The 23,829-nt window shown below is 39.2% G+C and overlaps 3 protein-coding genes and 1 long non-coding RNA gene across 6 annotated transcripts; 2 read left to right on the top strand and 2 right to left on the bottom strand.

Moving 5' to 3' along the window:
• Window positions 1-346: 346 nt before the first annotated feature.
• On the bottom strand, window positions 347-3,912 carry alkbh4 (alkB homolog 4, lysine demthylase). Its single transcript, XM_046039051.1, has 3 exons — window positions 3,796-3,912; window positions 2,979-3,167; window positions 347-2,032 (listed from the first exon to the last, which is right to left on the bottom strand). The coding sequence occupies exons 1-3, from the start codon at window positions 3,910-3,912 to the stop codon at window positions 1,511-1,513; spliced, it is 828 nt and encodes a 275-aa protein (XP_045895007.1). The 3' UTR covers window positions 347-1,510.
• LOC123962755 (leucine-rich repeat and WD repeat-containing protein 1-like) lies at window positions 3,899-6,728 on the top strand. 2 transcript variants are annotated; one of them, XM_046039053.1, is made up of 5 exons: window positions 3,899-4,032; window positions 4,932-5,024; window positions 5,232-5,447; window positions 5,764-6,236; window positions 6,424-6,728. In XM_046039053.1, exons 2-4 carry the CDS (start codon window positions 4,941-4,943, stop codon window positions 5,896-5,898), a joined length of 435 nt encoding a protein of 144 aa, XP_045895009.1. In that variant the 5' UTR covers window positions 3,899-4,032; window positions 4,932-4,940; the 3' UTR covers window positions 5,899-6,236; window positions 6,424-6,728. The 2 variants fall into 2 exon arrangements, with proteins under 2 accessions (XP_045895009.1, XP_045895008.1); XM_046039052.1 differs by having other exon boundaries at window positions 5,761-6,236.
• LOC123962756 lies at window positions 5,617-11,317 on the bottom strand. Its single transcript, XR_006823053.1, has 3 exons — window positions 11,206-11,317; window positions 7,698-7,834; window positions 5,617-5,881 (listed from the first exon to the last, which is right to left on the bottom strand). It is a non-coding gene; the product is annotated as an uncharacterized LOC123962756 (long non-coding RNA).
• On the top strand, window positions 10,886-23,177 carry lrwd1 (leucine-rich repeats and WD repeat domain containing 1). Of its 2 annotated transcripts, none has more exons than XM_046039050.1 (16): window positions 10,886-10,931; window positions 12,540-12,626; window positions 13,038-13,272; window positions 13,919-14,038; window positions 14,264-14,410; window positions 14,507-14,599; window positions 14,800-15,177; window positions 15,606-15,720; window positions 15,868-15,974; window positions 16,398-16,608; window positions 17,036-17,108; window positions 17,456-17,599; window positions 17,732-17,835; window positions 19,094-19,255; window positions 21,121-21,230; window positions 21,978-23,177. In XM_046039050.1, exons 2-16 carry the CDS (start codon window positions 12,547-12,549, stop codon window positions 22,128-22,130), a joined length of 2,232 nt encoding a protein of 743 aa, XP_045895006.1. In that variant the 5' UTR covers window positions 10,886-10,931; window positions 12,540-12,546; the 3' UTR covers window positions 22,131-23,177. The 2 variants fall into 2 exon arrangements, with proteins under 2 accessions (XP_045895006.1, XP_045895005.1); XM_046039049.1 differs by having other exon boundaries at window positions 15,603-15,720.
• The last annotated feature ends 652 nt before the right edge of the window (window positions 23,178-23,829 follow it).

The raw sequence follows: 23,829 nt of genomic DNA, 5'->3' as shown, positions 1-23,829 counted from the left end.
TGGCGATCATAACCCGCCTGTAGGTTTGAATATGATTGTCTGTTAATGGTGTAGTGAAATGCATAAAAAGCAATGGCAGCCTGGGAGGTAGGGAAATACATTCAGAGAGAGTATGGTCCTTTAAAGGTGTGTATGACAACATATGAGCTGAAGCAACACAGCAGGGCGGATGATGACCTTCCTGTCAACAGATACTTCTTTACTATGATGCTTCTCTGTACAGCTCTCCTTCAGATCAGTGCTCCTAATGCCATGTTTTTACATTACAGCTGGCCACGCTGGGATGAAATCTCTTACATCTGTCAACAAACACATTGTACATATAAAAGTCGAGGCAAAGTGTATATGGCAGGAAAAGTTTTTCTTTTTAATTAGAAGTCATAGAACAGAAACTAGGGCTGAGTCTACAAGCCCCCTGCATATGTTTTTCACCCTATACATCCAAAAATTGAGGAACTGACTGGCAACCTTTAAAAATGAAAGAAAAGCAGTTAGGACAATCAAGGAAAATGCTACACAGGATTACTTCAGGTGACAGATCTTTTTATTCATTTTTGTGGTTTGGAGAGTTTTTGTTTAAATTGACACATATTGTAAATGTGTTTATAAGTATAAGGTAACCAGTTTATTCTGGTAGCATTTTTTATTGTATCAATAATAAATCTTTGATATTTCTTTTGTTGGTGGTATCAAGTGCAAATTCATGCTACTAACAAAGATAACTGCATTTGTTAAGGACAGTGGGTCAGAAACTCTGGCATGTAATAACTACATTTATATAATTTACATTTACACACTTATTATTTTATCAAAAGCAACTTACAATTGCCATATATGTCAGAGGTCGCACACCTCTGGAGCAACTAGGGGTTAAGTGTCTTGCTCAGGGACACATTGGTGGATGGATGTCATCACTTAATCTTCTTATAGAGGATGTAGAGAGTCTTGCACAAAGAAAACAATTCATTAAAATCTCTTGGGATTTTAAAAATATGTTGTTCACCCTTTTCTTTCTAATAAAGATCCAAAGACTTAGAGAATCTAACTGAAGGATCATTGTTCGTGATTACACCTTACTAAAAAACATGTTGTTTTTGTATTTTATCGGTCACTCGTCTGTTTCTTGATTAGCTGTGCCTACTATGGTAATATTTTCCAAATCTGGTGAACAACAGCTCTCCTTAGTCCGGTTTAAACATTCAACAACTGTTCATACCGCCGTTGACATGTGTAACAAAGCCCTTAAAATGCTTTAGGGTTTTGTCAGACAGATAGTTGTGAGTCAAATAGCCACAGGACCAAATGTGTATCCCATTTCAGTGTCCACTTCTTTTAGAGTTAGCAATTCAAAGCAACAAAATACAAAAGGGCTGTTGCATTTCAAAGGCTACACCAACATGCAGCCAAGAATTGTGGCCCTTTTCTTCTTAGCCAAATGTCAAAGTTTAAAACACGTTCAAGGAGTCTGGACCCTCACGTCTGGTAGTACAGCCTTCCTCTTCGGATAGGCCTATATTGGAGTTCCTTGGAAGCTCAAAGCAATGTTCAGCAGCTGAGCTCCCAGCTCTGCCTGCTGCCCTCCAGTTAGGAACTCTGCAGACAGCTCTCTGTAGGTGCTGCAAACTCTGCGCTCATGAACATCCTCCCTATGAATGGCATGTTTCCATTTATGCCGTGCCTCACCGTGTAACACCAATAAAGATCTGCGAGGAAGATGCACAGCTATGTGGACTTCCTCTGCTAGTCCCAACTCCGGTAGACCCTGTTCGAGGGACAAAGTGAGTGTAGTGTTTGATAACATGTTGATGGTGACCAGGCGTTCCCCCCACAGCCAGGAGTCGTCTAGGTGTGGATCGATGGCGGATCCTCGCTCAGGATGGTAATCCAGATTGCACTGCTCCACTGGTTGAAAGCCTGCTAGACTTGGCTCTTGCTGCATTCGGAGAACTAGCTTTTGGCTCAAAGCAGGGAGTCCACTGAAGCCACCTATGCGCACTTTCCTTTTCTTGAAGTTAACTTTTGGGCCAAAGTCCTGCAACAATAATAAAATCCTTTTGTTTATTTCATAAGAATATGATGATAATAATAATAATAATAATAATAAAAAAAAGAATACATTTATTTATGTAGTTTATATTTATGATTCTTCTACTACTTGACTAATCAACCATAATATACAAAAATACATGTGGGTGTACAGGGAGTGTCGCTGACTGAATCAAACAACCCTAAATTATAATGTCCATAAATTATAAGGATATAAATTGCGGCAAACTACCAATAAGTTGGTTGTAATTGATTGATGGTTATTACCTATAGAATGTGCACAAATAATTTGGTTTTATATGTTACAATCTGCATAGTTAGTAAGGCAAAGTGTTACTGCCAATCAACAATTATCTAGCCCATCTCGTTTGTACTATTAAGCAGAAGACCCTTCAGAACCCATTCATACACTGCCAATGTGAAAACCATTACTAACCATTCAGAAAAATACTCAAGAGATGGATTACAGGCTCAAGATATTGGCATTGGACATATCCACGTCCACGAGTAGACAAGTCTCAGTACAATACAATCCACCAAAGAACTTTGCAAGTCCAAATGTGGACATTTAGATTTAGCCAAAGCCCTTTCAGAGCACTGTGAGTGATATCACAGAAGCTGTGTTTTACAAAAATGGTGACATTGGCAAGCGCAGTTTAACAAAATGACGTTGGGTGCAAAACAAATTTACAGATATTACAGGTATGACTACCCAAAGCCAGTACAGCAGGTTTGTAACAAAGTATCCAAACTACTTGTGAAACAACAGTATGTGACTTTTGTCCTCAAGTCTTTGTTATTTTGTTACTGGGTAGCATCACCCCGGAAAACCAAATACAAAGTAAAGTGAGCCCAATAGATATAGTTTGGCCTCAGTCATTTTGTGTGTGCATGCTGATGACATTCAGAGAATTGCATGTGTTCCACCTAACCTGTTTCCTTCGACCAGACTGGGACTCATTCCACACATCCTGGTCCATTGTGGATGTCAGCTTTTTCTCCTCCTCTTCTGATATGAAGTCCTCCCACAGGAAGACACCAGGAAAAGGGAAGGACACAGCCTTGTCATCTTTGCGAATGGCAAGCCTCGTCTCAGGATCGTATAGGAAATGATGCACAATCTTCATAGACATAAACAAAACAGTAGCGTTGGGACTACATGGCATTCCTGTCCTTTCTGATGATGAACCACAATTTGACAGTATTAAATAATAAATGAATGAATGTCTGTCTCACAAACCTGAGAGGTGCCTAACATTAGTCACTTGCAGTCCAGAAAGACAAACCAAGATACTTTCTAGGGGACATGCTGGACATATACTAAAATGCATCCTCCTCATGTGAGTTGATTCGGCTGTAAGCATGTATGTGCCACTCCTGCACACCCGAGTACTACGACTACACTACTAAAGTTACAGTAGCAGTAGAAGTAACTTGGGCCCAATATATACTAGAAGCTGCAATGTCTTCCTCTGGGTACGACATAAAAATGTATCTTGTGTTAACGACAAAAAGTTAGTTATTGAGATAAGATAGTCGTACTAACAAAATAATACTGTAGCACAGCATCGTGTTATAACGAGAACTGAGACCGTACACGTTTGTTCAGTAATTAACTTTTGGAGAGATAATGAGATGTCATGCGAGGACATCCGTTGCTATTTTATGTGAGCGGCGCTATCAGCAAAAAGCGTCCGTTTCCTGCTGCTGATAAAATGTAAAATACAGTTTCCAGTCAGATATGTTTACCTCTGCACCATTCGCCTCCAATCGTCCTTTTCCCTTTAACTTTTCACATATGAGACACCGGCGAATGCCTTTACAAGCGCATGAGGTAACACCGTCACCACTGTCAGGAGCCATCATCCTGCAGCTTCTTCGTGTGTTGGTAGGTAGGTGGCGAACCTGTTAAAAAAGATAAATAGCACCACCTAACGACACGCGCTGTAAAGGATTATTTAACCATTTTCTACTGGAAACTAAAAGGTGACGATAACTCATTTTTATTTTTATTAACATTAACACCAGCATGCAAGCATTTCATATGTATAAACCAGTGGGGGGATGTAACTAAGTACATTTACTCAAATACTGTACTTAAATAGGCTACAATTTTGAGGTAGGCCTACTACTTTACTAGAGTGTTTCAATTTTATGCTGCTTTATACTTTTACTCCACTACATTTTGGAACCATATATTATACTTTTTACTCAATTACATTTGTTTGCCAACATTATAGCTACTAGTTACTTTGCTGAATTATTATTATTAACTACTTTATTATTATAGGTTGAGCTGCCCAGCAGTTGCCTATGTGAAGTAATACAATTAGCCCCATCTTTACTAGCTGCAACATTAAAGTTACACGTTAATGCTTCACATAGAGGCTTCAGAGGCATCCCACCCCACCTCCCTGTCTATGCCTGCATCCTAGGAATGCTCTGTAAAATAAATAAATAAATACAAGAAAAATGATAAAATTAACACACATTGATTAAAGATCATCGTAAAGATCTTGATTTTTAAAAGCTCAAAACGTTACAGTAACCTTTGAATATCTACATTCTGGTATATATAAGTTATCTATTTATATAGCAGTTTCTGCAGTAGTGAGTTAACTGAAGTCTAGTGTTGGGTAAGTAATCTTTTAAACGAAAATTAACTCATTCACAAACCTTAATGCTTTCTTATGGAAGATAAACGATTTGCATATCCAGTAAAACTCCAGGATCACTGTCTGTATGGGGAAAAATATCAGTCAGTTCAGATAGTGACTTCACCAAATCGAGAGCAAGTTCCGTATGTTAGGAGAAATTCTGGCCCCCTTTCTGTGTTGCCTTTTGCAATTTTAAGTAACCGTCTCTTTGTCTCCTTTGGTTCATAGGTGGAGATCATGGCTAAGGAGTACTTGTTCTCGTTGACAGAACCAAAGCAAGAACCAGAGAGCAAGGAATTTACTAACACTACAGAGAACTGTGTAAGATTTTGATGGATGGCCTTCTTTAACATGCACAAGTCATTGTGATTCTTAATTCATACAGGGATTTAAGAATGAAACGTATTTAAAAGTACCTTAGTGGTGAGTTATATAATCTAGGCACTGTAAAGAAAATTAAGCATGTTGACAAATGATTAGACCTGGATTTGGTTTAAAATTCATATTGTGTTTTTCCTTTTTTTTCAGGATGTCTCCAGAACAACCCAAACCAACAGGATGACGGGTCAGCCTCCCTCTTCCCCCACCAGAGGACAGGTGATGGCAGAGACAACCAGGAGAGGTTCTAAAATGCAGCAAACCAAAGATGAAGCTCAGATTAAACTGAAGGAAGATTCTAAAGCCACAGAGCTGCAGAGAGATGCTGAGACGCTGGCCACAATAAAGAGCTGCAGCAAGACACACGTAATCTAAATACTGCTATTAAGTACTCAACGTTGTGTTAATGGTCCATGTTCACTAACTTGAACGAGGAAATATTAAACCTGCTAATGATCAGTATGTTTGTGTGCTGATGTAAGAATACAGCCTCACAGGGCTGCTAATGTAGCTGTAACCTGTCAGAACAGTGAAATTGGATGCAAGTCAGCTTTATTTCTACACAGTAATGTTGAATGACCACATATCGGTATTATCAGAATGGCATTAAAGTCTCTTCTTTCTCAACTCTCATCTCCCCATGTCCATCTTCCTCTTTGTCCATGTTTCCTTCCTCCAGCAGCCGGTGCATCTGAAGCCTCTCCACGTCCTCCAGTGCCACAGTAAACAGGACAGCTCAGAGGACTTCTCTACCCAGCTGTGGGCCTGTGCTTTCCCATCGCTGCCAGATTCCACTGATACTGTTCAAAACATTTAGAAAAACATGTCGCTCAGATTTATCAGGGCATCCACAAGGCCTGTGAAACGAGGCTTAGATTATCAAAAGGAAAGTCTTTAAATGTTTAAATTGATTTTAAAAGCTTTCCTATAGCTGTGTTCATCAGAAAAAAATAGAAATACTTACTACTCCAAGCATACTAATACTTGATTTGCTCTAATAGACTCTGAAGTCTAGAATGACTGTTTCTATTAGACAAATCATACATATAGCAAACAAACAACCTAGGCATTTTTGTCACTCAGATCAATCACTGGAAGGCAGTGAGGCTTAAAGTGGTGTTGCTGCCTCTGCAACACCTGAGAACCCACCAACAGGTGTGTACATGATATCAGTTGTTTTTATGGTATAACGTCTGCATGATATTATGTTTTTCAATGTGACAAGTACTGTGTTCATTACTATTTCATGTTTGAGTCATGTTTTTTTTGTCTGTATCATTTAAACTGATACCTTGAGGGAATGCTGTCGTTTCACAAAATATGATGTTCTCTTTTCACACAGTGAGGAGGACGTACCAAAAGAGATCTAGGAGGAATGAAATGGAGATCGAGAGGCTTTTTCTCAAAGTCCTGAGGAGGCCTGCTGCACCTGTCCAACCTCCTCTCTCAGAGATGCGCTTTTCCTTCAAAGCCTGGTTCCTTCCCTGAAGAGATTGCCACTCAAGCAGAAGGAATATGTCAAATTCACAAGCTTATTCATGAAGCCAGCACTCTGGTGCTCAATGTGGAACCCATGAATAAGGTTGTCAGGGCAGTAGTCTTTGCAGGGAATGAACCTTGCTTTGTTTTTTCTAAATTTATTTTGTTCCTTATTTATTTTACAAATTCATTATAAACAAGTTTTTTTTTTTTTAAAGTATGAGCATGTTGTTTGATTAAAATGTTTCCAAATGTTTGTAAATTCTTTATATTCTTTTTTTTTTTTTTTAAATTCATACATACATAAAGGAAACAACCTGATGTGCCTTTCTTTATGTCATGAGATTGATATTTTGTTGATATTAAAAGTTCAGGTACTGTTTATATGATATGATTTTGTCTCCGGTGTACAAATGGCTCCTAATTGTGGTCATACCTCCAGTCACAACATCTGCAGTGAATATAGCACACGCTGAGTTGGTCAACAATATTGGACATCAACAACTGCCAAGAGAACTAAAGAGAATGTTCCCTTGTAGTTGAAGAACTGGTATCCGGAGTTAGCAGGGGCTTTGAACATAACATGCTTTCTACTGTGCACCACAGCAGAGAGGAAATTTCCACAGCTCTTTATGTCTATTGACCTCCACTCCTCTATGGTGGGTGTCGTGGAAATTATATTCCTGGTGAGAAGTTGAGCAAATAATTGAGTTACAACGAACTGTTGTCTTTGAAGAATTTATTTAACAAAAGAGAATAAACAGAGAAGTACTACAACAAAATCAGCTGGACCAGAGGTTCTGTCTCCTAAGTCACTAACGTCTGGCCCAGAGCAAAGGGCTGCATGATCATTTACACAGTCTGAGCATCTATGTTTTGGGGAACAAAAGATCCTTGACTGGTCCCAGTCAAGAAAGGAGAAGAACAGCTAGTGAGGAAAACAATCAACAACCCCACATCCCTGACCTAAACCCCACACATGTGGACAGACTGGAATAACAAGAACAATAATAAAAAGGGAACAGTTTAAAGATTTAAAACAATATGTAAGACATAATAAAAGGAGAAAAATAGCACTCTTGTAAGTACTTGCATAAAGGATTATAAGTAAAGAATAAAACAATTTACTGCACTTACAGTGGGCACAGCCATGATCTCCTCTACAAGGCAGTCCCAAATAGCAGTCAGGACATCAGGGACTATTGGAATATTGGAGACGGTGGAGACCCCAACACAGAAGCTGTTAGTGATGGTCCTGAATGAGTCACCAGTATCTGCAGCATAGAAAACATTTAATTTAACTGAGTTGTAGTGAACATTCAGTAGGTGGTAAGACAAGACAAGTTTATTTTTATAGCACATTTCACTAGCAAGGACCACAGCACCAATGAATACGTTTATACACTATTGATGAATAACAATCAAGCATGCAATGCTGGTCACTGTGTTCAAGGTGTTGTGGGGAAGCTGCCGTAGGGAGGATCTGCTGTAGCTCCCGTGCACGACAGACCCCCTCATGATCCTATGGAGAAGAGGGGTTAGATGCGGAACAAGGTAGAGAAGGGGGGTGTGCAGAGTACTAGAGCGAAGAAGAGGAGATGGGTTAGCTGGGTATTTATGGAAGTGAGAGAGTGGTTTGATTGATGTGTGGTCCTGCTCCTGAAACGCTGGCGGTAGCTCCACTCAACAAGTCAATTCAAATGCTTTATATAAAACATAAAAGCGACATTGGGAAATATAAGAAAGACATTCAAATACATTTTTAAGGACAGTAAAAGTTATAGTACGTGTAAGGTATTAATCAGAAGTGTAATTTGATTCAATAAAAGGCAGAAGTAAAAAGAAGAGCCTTCAGTCTTCATTTGAAAGAACTGAGTTTCAGCAGACCTGCAGTTTTCCAAGAGTTATATGTATATATATATATGGTGTATAAACACTAATCGCTCCTTCTCCATGATTAGTTATGAGTCTGGGGACAGGTCTGGATGGTTCATAACGTAGCAGAAGATCAGAAATGTATTTCGGCCCTAAACCATTCATTGCTTTATAAACAAACAGCAGTATATTGAAATCAATAGTATGACAAAGTCAAAGTCTGCACTTTTAGTAGTAGGCTTTTATTGATATGGCTGCACAGCTGATGTCATAGATTTCAAATGCCTGTAAGTTAAATAATTGGTGAGTTAGATATCTATGTGTAATTTAGATGTTCATTTAGACTATACTGATGGAGCAATTACAATTAGCATAGCCCAGTCCTAATCGAACTGAACACCATTCAGAAAACAAGCATTTTAAAAGTTGCAGCATGAAGCATGAATTCAGACTTTTTGATACATAAGTTAATATTTTCTTCACTAACAAACATTTCAACACCTGCACACAAGCATTTCATCTGCAAACCAGTGGGGGAATGTAACTAAGCACACTTACTCAAATATGCCTACTGAAATTAATTCATTAAGCTACAATTTTGAGGTAGGCTACTTGTACTTTACTTGAGTATGAGTAATTCCATTTTACGCTACTATATAGGCTACTTCTAGCCTACTCCACTACATTTTGGAAGCAAATATTGTACTTTTTACTTCACTACATTAATTTGCCAACATTAGTTGCTAGTTATTTTGCAGATCTAGATTATTAATACAAAATATAAATCAACTAATTGTGTGATCTATTATTATAAGTTGAGCTACCCAGCAGTTCCGTCTTTACCTGACCTGCTGATGACTTCAGACGCTGGCTCCCCATCTCTTCTCATCATCCTGGACTTGACTGCAGCTTTTCACACTGTGGACCACAACATCTACATTGCACTATTGGTCTTTCTGATTCTGTCCATGAGTCGTTCTTATCCTACCTCACTGGGAGAACTGAGCATGTTGCCTTGGGAGAGGCTAAATCTCTGATAGATAATGTGGTGTCGCTCAAGGCTCAGTGCTCGGCCCCACCCTGTTTATTCTATACATGCTCCCCCTTGGCCATGTCATCAGCCGGCATGGAATTTCATTCCACTGCTATGCAGATGACACTCAGCTCTACCTCAGGACAAACCCAACCCCCTCTGCTGCCTGCCATCATCCACTCCGACCAAATGCCTTGAGGAGGTAAAGGCGTGGATGAAGCAAAACCTTCTGCAGCTAAACAGCTCAAAGACTGAAGCCTTCTTAGTCGGCACTCCACACCAGGTTCGGTCATCTGACGTTACCAGCATCACCTTCTCTGGCCAAGATATTCCACTTTGAACATCAGCCACCAACCTGGGTGTTAAAATGGACTCTCATCTGACCTTAGAGGCTCAGATCAAACATTTCTGCAAGACCTTCCACCTCAGGAACATTGCCAAACTCCGTCCCACACTCACTCTTACAGATGCCGAAAAGCTTGTCCACGCTTTTGTCTCCTCAAGGCTGGACTACTGCAATGCGCTCCTCAACGGAATTCCTCAGAAAAGCATTCAGAAGCTGCAATGCATCCAGAACAGCGCTGCTAGGATCCTGTTTAAGGTGCGCAAACACGACCACATCACCCAATCCTCAAATCACTCCACTGGCTTCCTGTCTCACTCAGGATTGTGTACAAGGTCTCCCTCCTTCCCACCAGTGCATCCATGATGCTTTTAAAGGCCTTAAAATCCACCTTTTTAGGAGAGCTTTTGATTGAACTCTTGCCCCTTTCCTTTGCCTTCTTGCTTTTGTTTTATTTTCATGCTCTCTATGCGTTTTTATATTGTAGCACTTTGGGATTTGCTTAAATATAAAGTGCAATACAAATACATTTTTTTTTATCATTATTATTATTACCAGCTGCAACATTAAAGTAAGTTACATAATATTGGTTCACATAAATATAATATATATAATTGGCATTATGATTACTTTTACTTTTGGTACATTAAGTTTATTTTGATACTAATATTTATGTGCAGATTTTTACTAGCAACAGCGTACTTTTTTCCGCTGAATTACTGTTTTACATAAGTAAAAGATATGAATACTTCTTCCACCAATGGTATGTAGAAATGTATCAAAACAGCATCAACCTATAAAACATTAAATACAAGAAAATGAGATAAAAATTAACAAAAAATGGCAAAATAATACAGTATAGGGATGTATTTAAAATAAAAAACATTTTTACACTTGGCCAACCATAGGCAGACTGTATAACAGAAGATAGAAAGATATTCTGCCCACTGGAGATGTGCTTGGGGCATTAGTATACATTGTACCCGACAGGCACAGCTCAGGGTTAAAAATACCCTCCAATCAGGTCTGTTTAAACCACGCCCACCGGATATACGTAGACTTTCCCCGGGAAATCTCAGTTTCTGTAGTAGTGAGTTCACTGAAGTTGCTCAAGTGTCGGGTAAGTAACCTTTTTCAACGAATATTAACTCATTCACAAACCCTAATGCTTTCTTATGGAAGTTAAACGACTTGGATGTCCAGTAAAATAAAATTTATTTATTGTTTATAATATTAAATTAGTAGCCTAGACATACAAATATATGTCCTCGGTGCTTCCAGCGTGGCTAACGTTAGCTAACGTTACGTTAACCTCTGTTGTTTCCAAGAAAAACATCTCTCCAGCTTGTTGATACATACATAGATACAGATATATTAAATGTAAGACAACTTACCTGCAAGTTAGTGTTGTTCGAGGTACAAAATCTGCGTTAGTTGTGTCTGAAATTTGAGTGAGTGAGTGTTGTTTTGTTATCGTCTCTGACCATATTCAGGTAAATGATCTGCTCTCTGTGGTATAACGTTACACTCTAATATGCATTCAGCGTGAACGTGTCTTTTTTTGTGGATTTTTTTTAAAAACCCATAGTCTTTTCAGTCATCAGCCCGGGGTACTTGTACCCCAGGAGGTGTGGAAAAGTAGTGGAGTAGCTGAATAGGACTACAAAGTGATGTGTGGTCAATCTTAAGTATATTTATAGCCACAGTAACCTAACGTTACAAACTACCACCAACAATAAGCAGGTTCCACCTTGACACCACGTATTATGAGTGAGTATGTGAAAACAAGCAAGCAAATGAGCGGAGAAGTCAAAGGCCTCTCTATGTGGTAGTTTTATGCATGCAGACTTGAACTCGAACCCATAGAGACAATGTATAGTAATAGTATTAAATAACCTCTTGTTTGAAACATAGAGTTGGAGTAGATGAAGGGGCTCTTGAACTCATCTGAAAGGTTGAAAACCACTGCCATGGGTCAGTACCCTGTGGAGCTTAGTGTTTCTCACCAAAATGCATTGCTTGTATTTTTGAGTCTTAACCATTCTGTTGAAAACATTTCAATCCTTATATAGTGGCTGCACTGCTCATTTTTAATACATATTTTGAAATCTGCCTTGTGTACATCCATGTTTGCAAGCAAATGTTCTTGTTCTTCGCTGCCTTATTGCTGTCCCCTACTGCCTATCAGTGAAACTGTTGATCTACTCATCATAACATTGCTTCAGAGGACCTCTACTGGTCAAGTACTTCGTGGTGTATCTTTTAGTACTGCTGCAATTAAAGAGTAACATAGAAGAATTACATTTCTGCTGACTCCCAATGTTTGAAACTGTGGGGTGGTGATGGCACATAGATAAGATGCTTGCCTTTGGTGTGGGAGACCTGGGTTCAGTTCCCACTGTGAGACATCCACCATTGTGTCCCTGAGCAAGACACTTAACCCCTAGTTGCTCCAGAGGCGTGCGACCTCTGAGATGTATAGCAGTTGTAAGTCGCTATGGATAAAAGTGTCAGCTAAATGAATAAATGTAAATGAAACTCTCACCTTGCTGCAGAGATGTAGACACTCTATTGTTAAAAGTGCAGCAGAGCACACTTTGTGTGATTAGGGGTGCAACAGACTTTCAACAGAAGAGGGCACTTATGCGATTACCTCTTTAAAACTCCACCATTGCACTGCAATTGATTTTCTAGTATCGTCATTTTTGAATTGTGGTTCTTTCTACAGATAATCAATGGAAAAAATAAATGAGAAAGTTTTGCTGGAGAAAGGCTCTCCAAAAACCAACAAACTGGAGCAAATCAAGACACTGAAGTAAGTATGGTTTTATTCTCCTTACGATTGTGTTGTATTGTCAGACACGTTGTAGTTAAAGATAGCAAATAGATCAAAAATGGGCCAGACATGACACCCATTAAATACAGTTTAATCTTAAAATAAACAATTTATATTTGAAGTATTATAACAACTGTTGTTGTTGCTTTGAATCAAAATTCTAAAGTGAATTGGTTCAGATAGCTAGATTTATCCACAAGCTAATTTCATTGGCCCTTCGACCTCACTGTTTCCATTTACCGTGTTTATATTGATTTTCTGTTTATTGATATTTTATATTTGCACTCTTTCCTACTTACTGTCTACTGCAAATGCCATACAACAATGTCCCTTGTGATAAGTTCCATCTTATCTTGTAAAAATACTGAGTTGAAACTTCCTGTTTTTCAGTTTATCTAGACTGGCGCTGAAGCATCAGGACTTGCCAGTCAGGCTGCTGTCCCGCCTCCAGTCCCTGGAGCGATGGGATCTGTCTGGGAACAGACTGCAGGAGTTACCCAAGAACCTGGAACTGCCTGCGCTTCGCTACCTGGACCTAAGCGACAACCAGATGGAAGATGTTACCACTCTGGAGTCCTTGAGCGGTTTGGAAGAGCTCAAGATGGAGGACAATCTTTATATCACTGTGAGGACATGGTTAATGTATTTGCGTACAGTCAGTTTTAGGGTTTCGGTAGAGTAATTCTGGAGCAGAAATGTAAAAATCAAATTATATGGCATGGCATTGGCATTCATGTTCACACTTAGCATTAAACTATTGTGCTAGCTCCTTCGCTAGAAATCATTTGACACAGGGGTCAGTGGTGAACAATGTCACCTCATAGCAAGTAGTTCCTGTTTTTGATCCCACCAGCACATCCCGGGCCTTTGTGTGGAGTTTGCATTTTCTTGCCCTGTCTGTGTAGGTTTCATCCAACAGTTCACAGACATGCAGATTATGTGAAGTGGGTACTCAAAACTGTCTGCTGGTGTGAATGAGTGCTGTTCCATCGGTGTGTGTGAATGTGTATGAATGAGTTTCTGGTGGGCAGTTGGCACCTTAGCCTCCGCTCATTAATGTACGAATGTGTGTGAATGGGTTGAATGTGATGTAGTGTAAAGCTCTTTGAGTGGTAGGAAAGACTAGGGAGGCGCTACACAAATGCAGACCAGACCATTTACTGCTATAGCCTACTTTGCTTTGGAAACGGTAATAGAAAGAATAAATCACTTGTAACAACTGGACAAAGCCATGTAAAGCTATCTTTGTTAATGTTGCTTTTCTTCCTCAGGTGAGTGATAATTACAAGCTGATGGTGTTGTTGCCCAACCTGAGGATTTACAATGGTAAAGATGTCAGTACTACTGCCAACCACTTGCGCTTTGTCTACAGTGAAAACTTGAGGACCAGGGTATGAAACACATTTTGCTTTATTTTATGATATTAAGACAGTTGTGTCAGTGATCCAGTATTATACTCTACACTAAGTTATGTGTGTCATAATAGTTTGTCTGTGAAATATTTCTGCTGAAGATGTGGCAGAACAGAACAATTTTCTTTTAAGCTGTTTCACACTTAAAGGACCATGCAAACTGTACAAACTTATACTTGTACAAACTGTCTTTTGTTATTTTAGATCACTGCACTTTGGGAGAAGAGCTTCCAGCTCCCAGATCCCATCACAGCAGAGAAAATGTCCACCTTGGAGACAAAGTTTGTCCAAACTGCCCGTCAACAGGTTAAATTTGGACCTAGTTCAGTCAGTGACTTCACCAAATGGAGAGTAAGTTCACGGTCTTTAGAGAAATTCTGGGTCCCTTTTTTTGTGTTGCCTCCTCTAATTTTTAGTAACTGTCTCTTTGTCTCCTTTGTTTCTCAGGTGGAGAGCATGGCTAAGGAGTACTTGTTCTCTCTGACAGAACCAAAGCAAAAACCAGAGAGCAGGGAGTCTACTGATACTACAGAGAACTGTGTAAGATGACCTGCTTTAACATGCTGTCTATACCAGATCTGGCTGAGTGGTCATTGTAATTAAGCCGTACATTAGACTTTAGAAAGTAATGGACATCAGTCCTTCACACGGTTTGGTCACTGATAGGTCTCTTCCACTACAGGAACGTAATGACCTGTAACCGGGACAAAGAGCTCATATCGTATATTTGCTTTTTTCAGGATGTCTCACCAACTACCAAGAGGAAAGAAACTGCTTCAGTAATGGACACCAACACAAGGCTGACACCTTGCAAAAAGTTGCGCACAGATCTCCCAGCCTCCTCAGTTGAAGACAGCCCCCGCAAGTCCAGTCTCCGCCTCAAACCTCAGACACTAATCCAGACCAACACCAACAGGATGAGCCCCCGCAAGACTGGTCAGCCTCCTTCTACCCCCACCAGAGGACCGGTGAGGGCAGAGACACCAAGGAGAGCATCTAAAGTGCGACAAACCAAAGATGATGAAGCTCAAATGAAACAGGAAAAAAATTCTAAAGCCACAGATCTGCAGAGAGATGCGGATATGCTGCCCAAAATAAAGAGCTGCAGCAAGACGCAGGTAATCTAATACTACTATTTATTTATTTTAATTGTATTTATACAGTTACAGGGACAGTGCACATTAATTTAATATTCGACTGCAGTCACTGAGCAGGTGTAATGACATGTAAAATACTCAATGTTGTGTTATTCCTGACAGCATTAAAAATGGTGGGTTCATCTAGCGCCATCATCAGGTCAAAATTTCCATTTGTTCAATACTTTTGTTCAACCTCATGCCTACAAAACTAAACTAAAATTCCCACCAGCCTTTGTTTGAAAATTGTAGCAAATGTTTCCCTATCCAATGAATTGAACATGGAAACATAAAACCTGCTAATGATCAGCATGTTAACATTGTCATTGTCAAATCCTCTTTTTTTCCCCCCACCTTTCTATCTCCCCATGTTCATCTTCTTCTTTGTTCATGTTTCCTTCCTCCAGCAGCCGGTGCATCTGAAGCCTCTCCACGTCCTCCAGTGCCACAGTAAACGGGACAGCTCAGAGGACTTCTCTACCCAGCTGTGGGCCTGTGCTTTCCCTTCGCTGCCAGATTCCACTGGTAAGACATTTAGAAAAACATGTTGCTCAAATATAGGGCATCTACAAGGCCTGTGAAACAAGGCCTAAATGAAAGGTTTTACATTTGTAAATAGATTTTTTATTTTTTTAAGTTTCCCTATAACCATGTCTCTTTTCTTTTAAAAAGGAGCTGGTGGAGGATGTCGTTTGGTTGCTACGTGTGGTGGAGACTCTGTCTGTGTGATCGACTGTGAAACGGGGATGGTGATGAAGAAGTACAAAGTTCCTGGCGAGGTTTGCTCCATCTATTCTCGAAGTCAACAATAATATTGCTGTAAAGGGCAGGCTGTTTCATTTACATGCACAGAGAAAGAGACGTTTAAAAAATATTTTTTTTTTTTACATCCTTTTCAAATCTATCTGAGGCTGAACACTGTCACTACGGAAACACCTTATATTTATCTGAGGAAGGAAGGACAAAAAATTACAAAATCTCAACTTTACAAAACTCATAATTACAAGGAAATGTCTAGCCGCTAGCGGGAATTTTGCAGACAAGGCACACTTTAATTCAAGATTTCATATTGCAGTTGTCAGTAGTGATTGTAGTTGTAGTTCATTGATTGTAGCTGGTTATGTGTGGATAAACCTGAGTATTCATATCTTAATGTAAGCTTGAGTTGCTTGTCTGATGTTTGTATGTGCTCCTCACAACAGGAGTTCTTCTCCCTGGCCTGGTCCACAGTGTTGATGTCCAGGGGAGGCGGGGCCCCGGCTCAACACTGCACCATTCTAGCAGCTGGTGGGAAGAGAGGATTGGTCAAATTGATCCACCCCAGAAACAACGTGGCCTACGGGGAGTTCCGAGCCAGCCGCAAGTCGCTGTCTGTCCTCCGCTTCAACCACAACCAGGGAAACTTCCTCTTCAGTGAGTCATGGTCACTACTTAAAGATAAACAACCAACATTATGAGTTCTGCTTGTTTGACAGCCTCCCATTTCAGAGGTCCAACAGATTGAAGAATAATTGTGCTCAGTTACAAGTGGAATAATAATAATAATTCCATTGTAAGTACCACAACTGGACACACTACACCCATCAGAGTCTGCGTTGAGGTGTATCATATTTTATTGGCTTTCTATTTGTACCAGTTGAGCCACTGCTGTATGATACTCATGTCCTCACTTGTTGAGCATTATAGACTAATCTCTTGAGTGTTGTTTTTGAGGGCTTATTCTTGAATGGATCTTCACTGTGCTTAATTTGATCCTACATCAACACTCTTATTAAAATTTTTTTTTTATGATTCACCTCACTGTGTGTGTGGTCTCACCAGTTCACCTTTTGTCTTTCAGCGGGATCATACGATAACAAGATAGTGATGTGGGATATTGGTGGAGTTGACAGCCAGTACAACTTCAAAGTTGTGTGAGTATTTTTGCTAGGTCAAGTCTCTTTTAAGTGAATTGCCCTTTTAACTTAAGCGTAATACATGACATTTCCCAAATGAAGTACATGACATGTCTTGTGGAAATGCCTCTTTTGAGCTACACTGTCACACTTTTGCCTGGAAAATATCTACACATCTTGTGACAGGAACTGGTAATTGATATTCATTGTATTAGCAAACTTTTAGTCTTCTGCTAGAATAAAAATTCTTGGAGTCTGAACAAATCTCAGCTGTACATTTGCATGTGATGTAATCGGTCCAGCTGTGTGGAGCAGAAGTTCAGTCTGTGATATTGAGAATATTTCTTCCCTGTCTGTCCCCCCAGTCAGCTGCTGGTGTTAGAGATCAGCGCCACGCCTCTGCACATCTGCCTCCCCCCCACTTCCCCCAGCTCGCACCTCCTGACTGCCTGTGAGGACGGCCTGCACTGCTACAACACACAACTCGGAACCAACAACACTACAAAGAGGTACGTTTATGTTTATGCACAGTGTGTGTGCATATTTTCGTGTTCTTGTATCAAAGGTATAAAGTCATACATGTGGATCGGACAGTACCATAAAGTGAGGGTTTTATTTTGTTTTTTTTCCCCCCTCATTAGGTCTAAAGAAATGGAGATAACTTTCCCCATATATAAGAAGGAAGACAAAGACCATGACTACCACACCATTGATGGCCTGAGTTTTCTTACAGATGACATAGTGGGTAAGTGAGGCTCTTACAGTATACCAGAGTCTACAGCACCATCAATACCACTGTAGACTTGGTTAACAATAGCTAAGAAAGTATGCACCCTCAGTTAGTAATATCCATTTATATTGTGTTTTTTTTTTTTAATGTCTTACACTAAAAGTGGAAATTGGTTGATTTATGTTAATATCCTCAGTAAACAAATGTCCTCACTAATTATTACTTTCGTAGGCCACTTGATGGCGCTATAATTACATTTCGTGTTAGTCCCTGTCTAGTAATGCCACGACTCTCTATAGCCGCGTCCCCAAATCTCTTTTCAAGGAAGTAAAAGGTTCCTTCAGCCCATTGTTGTGTGCATTTCCTCCATTGTCTAAAGACACACGAACATTAGGCAAATTAACCAGCTGCCGTACAAAGCGATGCACAGGCATCATTATTTTGTAACCACTATCCATGAGCAAAAATGTATAAATGAATATCAGATTTGATTGGAATATAATAAAAAAACTATAGGTATGATAAAGTTTGTTACAAATTTAATAACAAACTGGATAAACCCATCAAGTTCTTAAAACAACTTCGGACCCAGTATTTAGCATAACTCCATCAGCTATTCGCTGTAGACACACTGCTGGATGCTGCTTTTTCTGAGCTATAAATATAATGCTGACGTACGATCTCAGGCGGACATTGGAGAGACTTGGGTGTGCTATCTGACTGACTGTGCTTGCATAGTAGTATGCAAACAAAGTGAAAAGAGAGGGCAGTTGTAGAAAAACACCTGACATGCTCTGTTTAAAGCCAGTAGCCTCTACTCGCCCATTCAGAATTTCACTGCAAGGCAAGCCCCACCCTCCCCCAAAGTACCAGTACCCCGAGCAGGGACTTTTTGGGGGGTAAAATAAAGACTGTAGAACTAAATTTAGACCCTGGTCCCTTCGGTGAAAATGCAGTGAGTTCCTCCAAAGGCTCCTAGTTCCCGGGGTATAGTTCGTTTGGTGGAAACGCGGCTTATGTCTATCCGTTCATTAGTGTATCTAACATTGCATGCGATAACTGTAAACCGCCTGCTAACTTCAGGCCCTGTAAGAGCTAAATTTCCATGTTGTTGCTTGTGGTGATATGTTTGCTGTAGTTCTGATCAGTCAGAATTAGAACTGTTTTCTTCATTTCAGTCAAATTTACATGAAACAAGCTTTTCCTTCTTTCTGATCATGTCCCTAATTTTGCTTCAATATTCTCCTATTTTGCACTTATTGTGGTTCTCTAGCCTCCAAAAACTACATGCATGGTTCCATTTACTTGTGGAGTTGGAGCAGGACCAAGGCTCAGCGGCCTGACAAGAAGAGCAAGTCAGTGTGTGCTGTGGTTCTGGCTGAACTGCAGTGGGCCAACACAGAGATTCCCTACCTGGCTCTCAACACCTGTCCTGGTAAGTAATCTAACTAGTAGAGCTGCATTGCGAATTTCAATGTTTAGCTGTGTTACCTTGTACCCTAGTGTGATGACCTGACGGGGACTACAGATGTAAAATAGTCTTTCGGCTAACTCTGGCATATTTACATTGCTGAAAAGCTAAGACGTCCATTAATATGCACTGTCCAACCTGTTGAAAACAGATGCCCCCCGATACCGGGGGCAACGGTGCTCTGGGCAAAATGTCTGATTGAAAAAATATTTTCTGACGTTTTAACTCCAAAACCCACGGATGTTGTTGCTCAGAGTCTAAGTGGGCGCCATTTTATTGCGCAATTCCTGCGAGCTGCCTGCCTGCTGTGGACATTTCTGCAGAGAGGAAACATGCCGCTTGAGTTAACAGTGTTGACCCGTTGGAGATGCATAGATATGGTACCAAATGAAAAGGTCTGCTCGATTGATGCCCCCCCATCACTGTGGGATGTTCCGTTCTATCTACAGGCCTGTAAAGCATGGGTGTGCTTTTGGTGACAGGAATGTTGATGAATATTTACTGTGTTTATCAATATTTCAATGTTATGTCATTTGGAACTTGGTTGTATGGACAGAAAGTGTTTTTAAAGATATCTAAGTCAACATTTTAACAGTAAATATTACCAAAATATGGACATTTTGAAAATGTTGAATGATAACTTTATAACGTTTATTTTCATCAGATTTACAGTTACAATTGCATTCTAGGTGTATCAGAAGATATTCAGTTGCATTATAATCTTCCTTATGATGGTTTATTGCATTAAATAATAGCTTCTGTTTTTTTTTTGTTTTTTTCAGGCGAGGATGAAAATATCAGATTTTTTCTTTATTGCATCTCCATGTAGTCTGTAATAGTAAAATAAATATATTAATATACAATGGATTTATATTCCTTAGCTTCTGACTTTTCAAAGGAGACCAGAATTATGCATCTAGGCCAAATAGTTGAACATAAAATACTGTTAAGCAGACCTTGCAGAGTTTAGTAGGTAGTAGAAAGGGGTGCCAAAAGCTGCAGAATGCAGTTTCCCTGCGCTCACCAGATCAGTTTACCTGCCGTTCTTATCGTCCAGTAGCTTGTCCTGTAAATATTGTACACGGAGAAGTTGATTTTATTCTCAAGTAAAGGTAGATTGGTAATTGGTGCCAAAAGTGTTAAATGACACACAAAATTTGACATCAATCTTTTTTTTTTTTCCGTTTGTTTTTGAATGTTTTACTTTAATTACCTTCCACATTTGATGAATATACTGGGGGAATTAATTAATTTAAACTATGTGAAGCAGAAATGGTGCACAAGTGGTCTGAAAATGTATGGACAAATAGTTTGGTGTAAATGAGCAGTTCCATTTTAAATCACCCATTTACTTTGTAGCCCCGATAAAGAGGTGCATTACTCAACACAAACAAACGCATATTATCGATCACTGGCCATTGTGTGTAAATTCAGATTGGTTCACTGTTCTCCCTGTTGTAACACCTGCCTTCAAATGTCAGAGAGAAGTGCCCTTCAACTAGAGGGTGACACGGGAGTGGATTTTCACTCTAGTCCCATCTCACTCCCATAAAAATACTCCTGTCCGAATCACATGACAGATTAAAAATACTCTGGTCCCCTCCCAATCAGCGGGAACAAAATCCTGTATGGTCCCAATCCCGGAAGAATGACTCCTGTTTTGTTTTAGTGTGTCCCACTTCAATCCAGCCTCAAACTGAGACACTGTATACTGTATTGAGCTTTTTTGTTTGCATAAAGAGGAAAAGGCCTGTCTGAACTGTGTTCTGATGTTACTCTGTGTGTGTGTGTGTGTGTGTGTGTGTGTGTGTTCATTCCTTTCTCTTTAGGCCAAGCTTACATAGTGTGTGGTGATGACAAAGGCAGGCTATGGACATACCATGTCACCAACCTGGAGAAAAACTGTTTCCAGACGGGGAAACCCATACAGCCCACCAAGGTATCCATCTCTTCTAAATATCCCATTACTTACAATTCTGCTTTCATATAATAATGTTGGGGAACGTGTAGTTTTCTTTCTGTTAGACTGTTTGAAAACGAACCCAGAGGTCAGCCAAAATTATTTGGAAGGCATTTGGAGTGGTGAACAGTAAAATTACTACCTAAACTCTCCATTGTAAACATCTGTTATTGTTTACAGACTGACTATACTTACATAGTTAAGTATAATAAGGGATGATTACTGACATTTTGGGTGTGCGCTCTCATAATTATCCCATAGCTCAACAGTAATGACCTTCATGTACAGAGCCCTGTGGCTTATTCTGAGGGACTAGGCTGACTTTTTATGACTCTTAATGTTGAAAGCTTCTTAGTTATACTTTTTTATGAATGTACTTTAAGTGGCGCTGTCACCATCCATCTAAATGAATTAATGTTGACTATATCGCAGCAAAGTTAAACAAGGTAGTGGATCATTGATCAGATGACTTTAAAAAAAATAAAATAAAAAAAAAAAGCCTTTTTAAGATTCATTTTATTCTTTTGCCCTGAAGATAAAAATCAAGAAATGGAGTGATCATTTAACCATTGATTATAAGATTATTTGGTTTATTTAGTTTTATATTATCCTTTCCATTAGCAACAGATCATTAATATTTAGTTGGAGAGCCATCCAATGTAACTCTTCCTCATATCTTTTGCTTTGCTCACCACTCGGCCGCTAACTTTTACTTTGTTTTTGCAGGTGTTGGAGTGGCCGGCTCCAGTAAGGCAGGGCCTCAGCCAGGTAGAGGGCCCGTCCATCAACAGTGTAGCAATGGACCCTGAGCTCCACTTCCTGGTGGCCCTTAGTGATAAGAATATGGTGATAGTGTGGAAGAGAGAAGAGTCCTCCTGAGCAACATGGGGTGTGTGACTGCAACTCATGAATGGAAGTCATACAGATGTGTATGTGTTCTGAAACAAATCATAGTTTTTTGTGGTTTGGGGGGGGCGGTGAATGTACCAAATTATGGTATTATTTTTTTTTTAAGGTCGAATGAAGTCTTGAAAACGTGATGGAATATTACCTAATGTTTAAGTAAACATCCATACCGGTTGTTTCACATGACACCAAAATGCCATTCAGTCTGCTAATAGAAACTGTGGTGATCTTGTCTGGGAGGATTTTTAAACTCATTTTCTCAATAATTTTTTTGGGGAAAGTGATTTTTATGTTCTGTTGATCAGTGAGATCTGTAAGAGCAGCCAGAGCGATTGAAGAAACACAAGCATTCAATTAATTTTTTTTTTTATGAAAATGTATGGTTTAAAATTTAAACTCCTTTTAAATTGCAGAATTTCCAACTGATATACTTAAAGTTGATGCTGTTTGGAATAGTAGCGTAGCCAGGGGTAAAGAATTGTCAATTGTCGCTATGTGACACACAATTCTTAAATTAACTTCTACTCAACTGTTGTAAAAAAAAAAAAAAAAAAAACCTGCTGATTGAGATTCATCCAGAAACATGACTCCAAATAAATGCTAATGTTGCCACTTTGTCATAAATATTTTATATGGTAATAAATGTCAGGATTTTGTGCTACCCCAAAGGAGGAACTTCTGCAGGTTATACCAACAAATATTCATAAAGTCATTGGCCTTTATGAATAGGACTCGATGTACATATTTTATGTGAATGAATCTTGTCTGCGATTTTAAAGCCTGTCTTTGGCCCTTTCTGTTTAATGTAATTTTGTAATGTTCTCATAACATTAAGGAATGTGAACACTCCTGACTGGTAATAATGCGGCCTGGCAACTGACTGCTGGGAAAAGGAATACAGTACAGCGTGTTACTTTCTAATGTGTAATCCTACAATAGTTCTACTGCGCGCAACCCACCATGTTTTCAGGTGTTGTGAAGTTTTACAAATGTCTTGATTTAATAAAACAAATTACAGCATTTTATGATTTACTTATTTTTACGCGTTTAAAGCGGTGTGATGGAGTCTAATATTCAGTTGGTGTTAGGGCTGCAACTAACGGTTATTGTCATTGTCTATTATTGTTGTTGTTAAGTCTATGAATGGTAAAAAATGTCGATCAGTGTTTTACCAAAGCCCAAGATAACCTCTTCAAATGTCTTGCTTTGTCCACAACCCAAAGATAATCAGGTTACTGACAGAGGAGTAAAGAAATTTGAAAAATATCCACATTTATTCTTTCTCAAAACAATTACTCAAATGATTAATCAATTATCAGAATAGTTGCAGATCTAGTTGGAATTTATTTAAAATACTTGTATTGTTAATTAACTGGATATTATTTTTCAATTTTACTACATAACAAGGTCCCTGGCAGAATGAAAACATGTATATCTCAACCAGGATTCCTCAACTTGTGATTATTCCCTCTGAAAGCTGCTCATTGCATCCAACATTACATAATGCTATAAAGAGCAATCAAGGAGAAAAGGTTATGCGATAAATTTACCAAAGATAATATATGTAATATATTATAGGGTAGGATAAATACAATTCATAGTTTTCAATCTCATACATGGCAGTTAACATGTAAAAAGAGTAAGTTTCATTATTAAATTTTTTTTTTATAAT

Source organism: Micropterus dolomieu, linkage group LG23 (genome assembly GCF_021292245.1).
Source record: "Micropterus dolomieu isolate WLL.071019.BEF.003 ecotype Adirondacks linkage group LG23, ASM2129224v1, whole genome shotgun sequence".
NCBI classification, from domain to species: Eukaryota; Metazoa; Chordata; class Actinopteri; order Centrarchiformes; family Centrarchidae; genus Micropterus; species Micropterus dolomieu.
Note: the sequence above shows the minus strand (reverse complement) of the source record. Positions and strands in the feature narration are given on the sequence as shown.

Bases quoted from the DNA above. Each gene is read 5' to 3' on its own strand.
- alkbh4 (XM_046039051.1), bottom strand. From the start codon at position 3,912: ATGATGGCTCCTGACAGTGGTGACGGTGTTACCTCATGCGCTTGTAAA. The intron at 3,168-3,795 runs GTAAACATATCT...ATGTCTATGAAG, and splicing joins TGGAGGCGAATGGTGCAGAG to ATTGTGCATCATTTCCTATA. The intron at 2,033-2,978 runs GTTAGGTGGAAC...TTATTGTTGCAG, and splicing joins AGTCTGGTCGAAGGAAACAG to GACTTTGGCCCAAAAGTTAA.
- LOC123962755 (XM_046039052.1), top strand. From the start codon at position 4,941: ATGGCTAAGGAGTACTTGTTCTCGTTGACAGAACCAAAGCAAGAACCA. The intron at 5,025-5,231 runs GTAAGATTTTGA...CTTTTTTTTCAG, and splicing joins CTAACACTACAGAGAACTGT to GATGTCTCCAGAACAACCCA. The intron at 5,448-5,760 runs GTAATCTAAATA...TCCTTCCTCCAG, and splicing joins AGAGCTGCAGCAAGACACAC to CAGCCGGTGCATCTGAAGCC.
- lrwd1 (XM_046039049.1), top strand. From the start codon at position 12,547: ATGGAAAAAATAAATGAGAAAGTTTTGCTGGAGAAAGGCTCTCCAAAA. The intron at 12,627-13,037 runs GTAAGTATGGTT...CCTGTTTTTCAG, and splicing joins GAGCAAATCAAGACACTGAA to TTTATCTAGACTGGCGCTGA. The intron at 15,721-15,867 runs GTAAGACATTTA...TCTTTTAAAAAG, and splicing joins TTCGCTGCCAGATTCCACTG to GAGCTGGTGGAGGATGTCGT.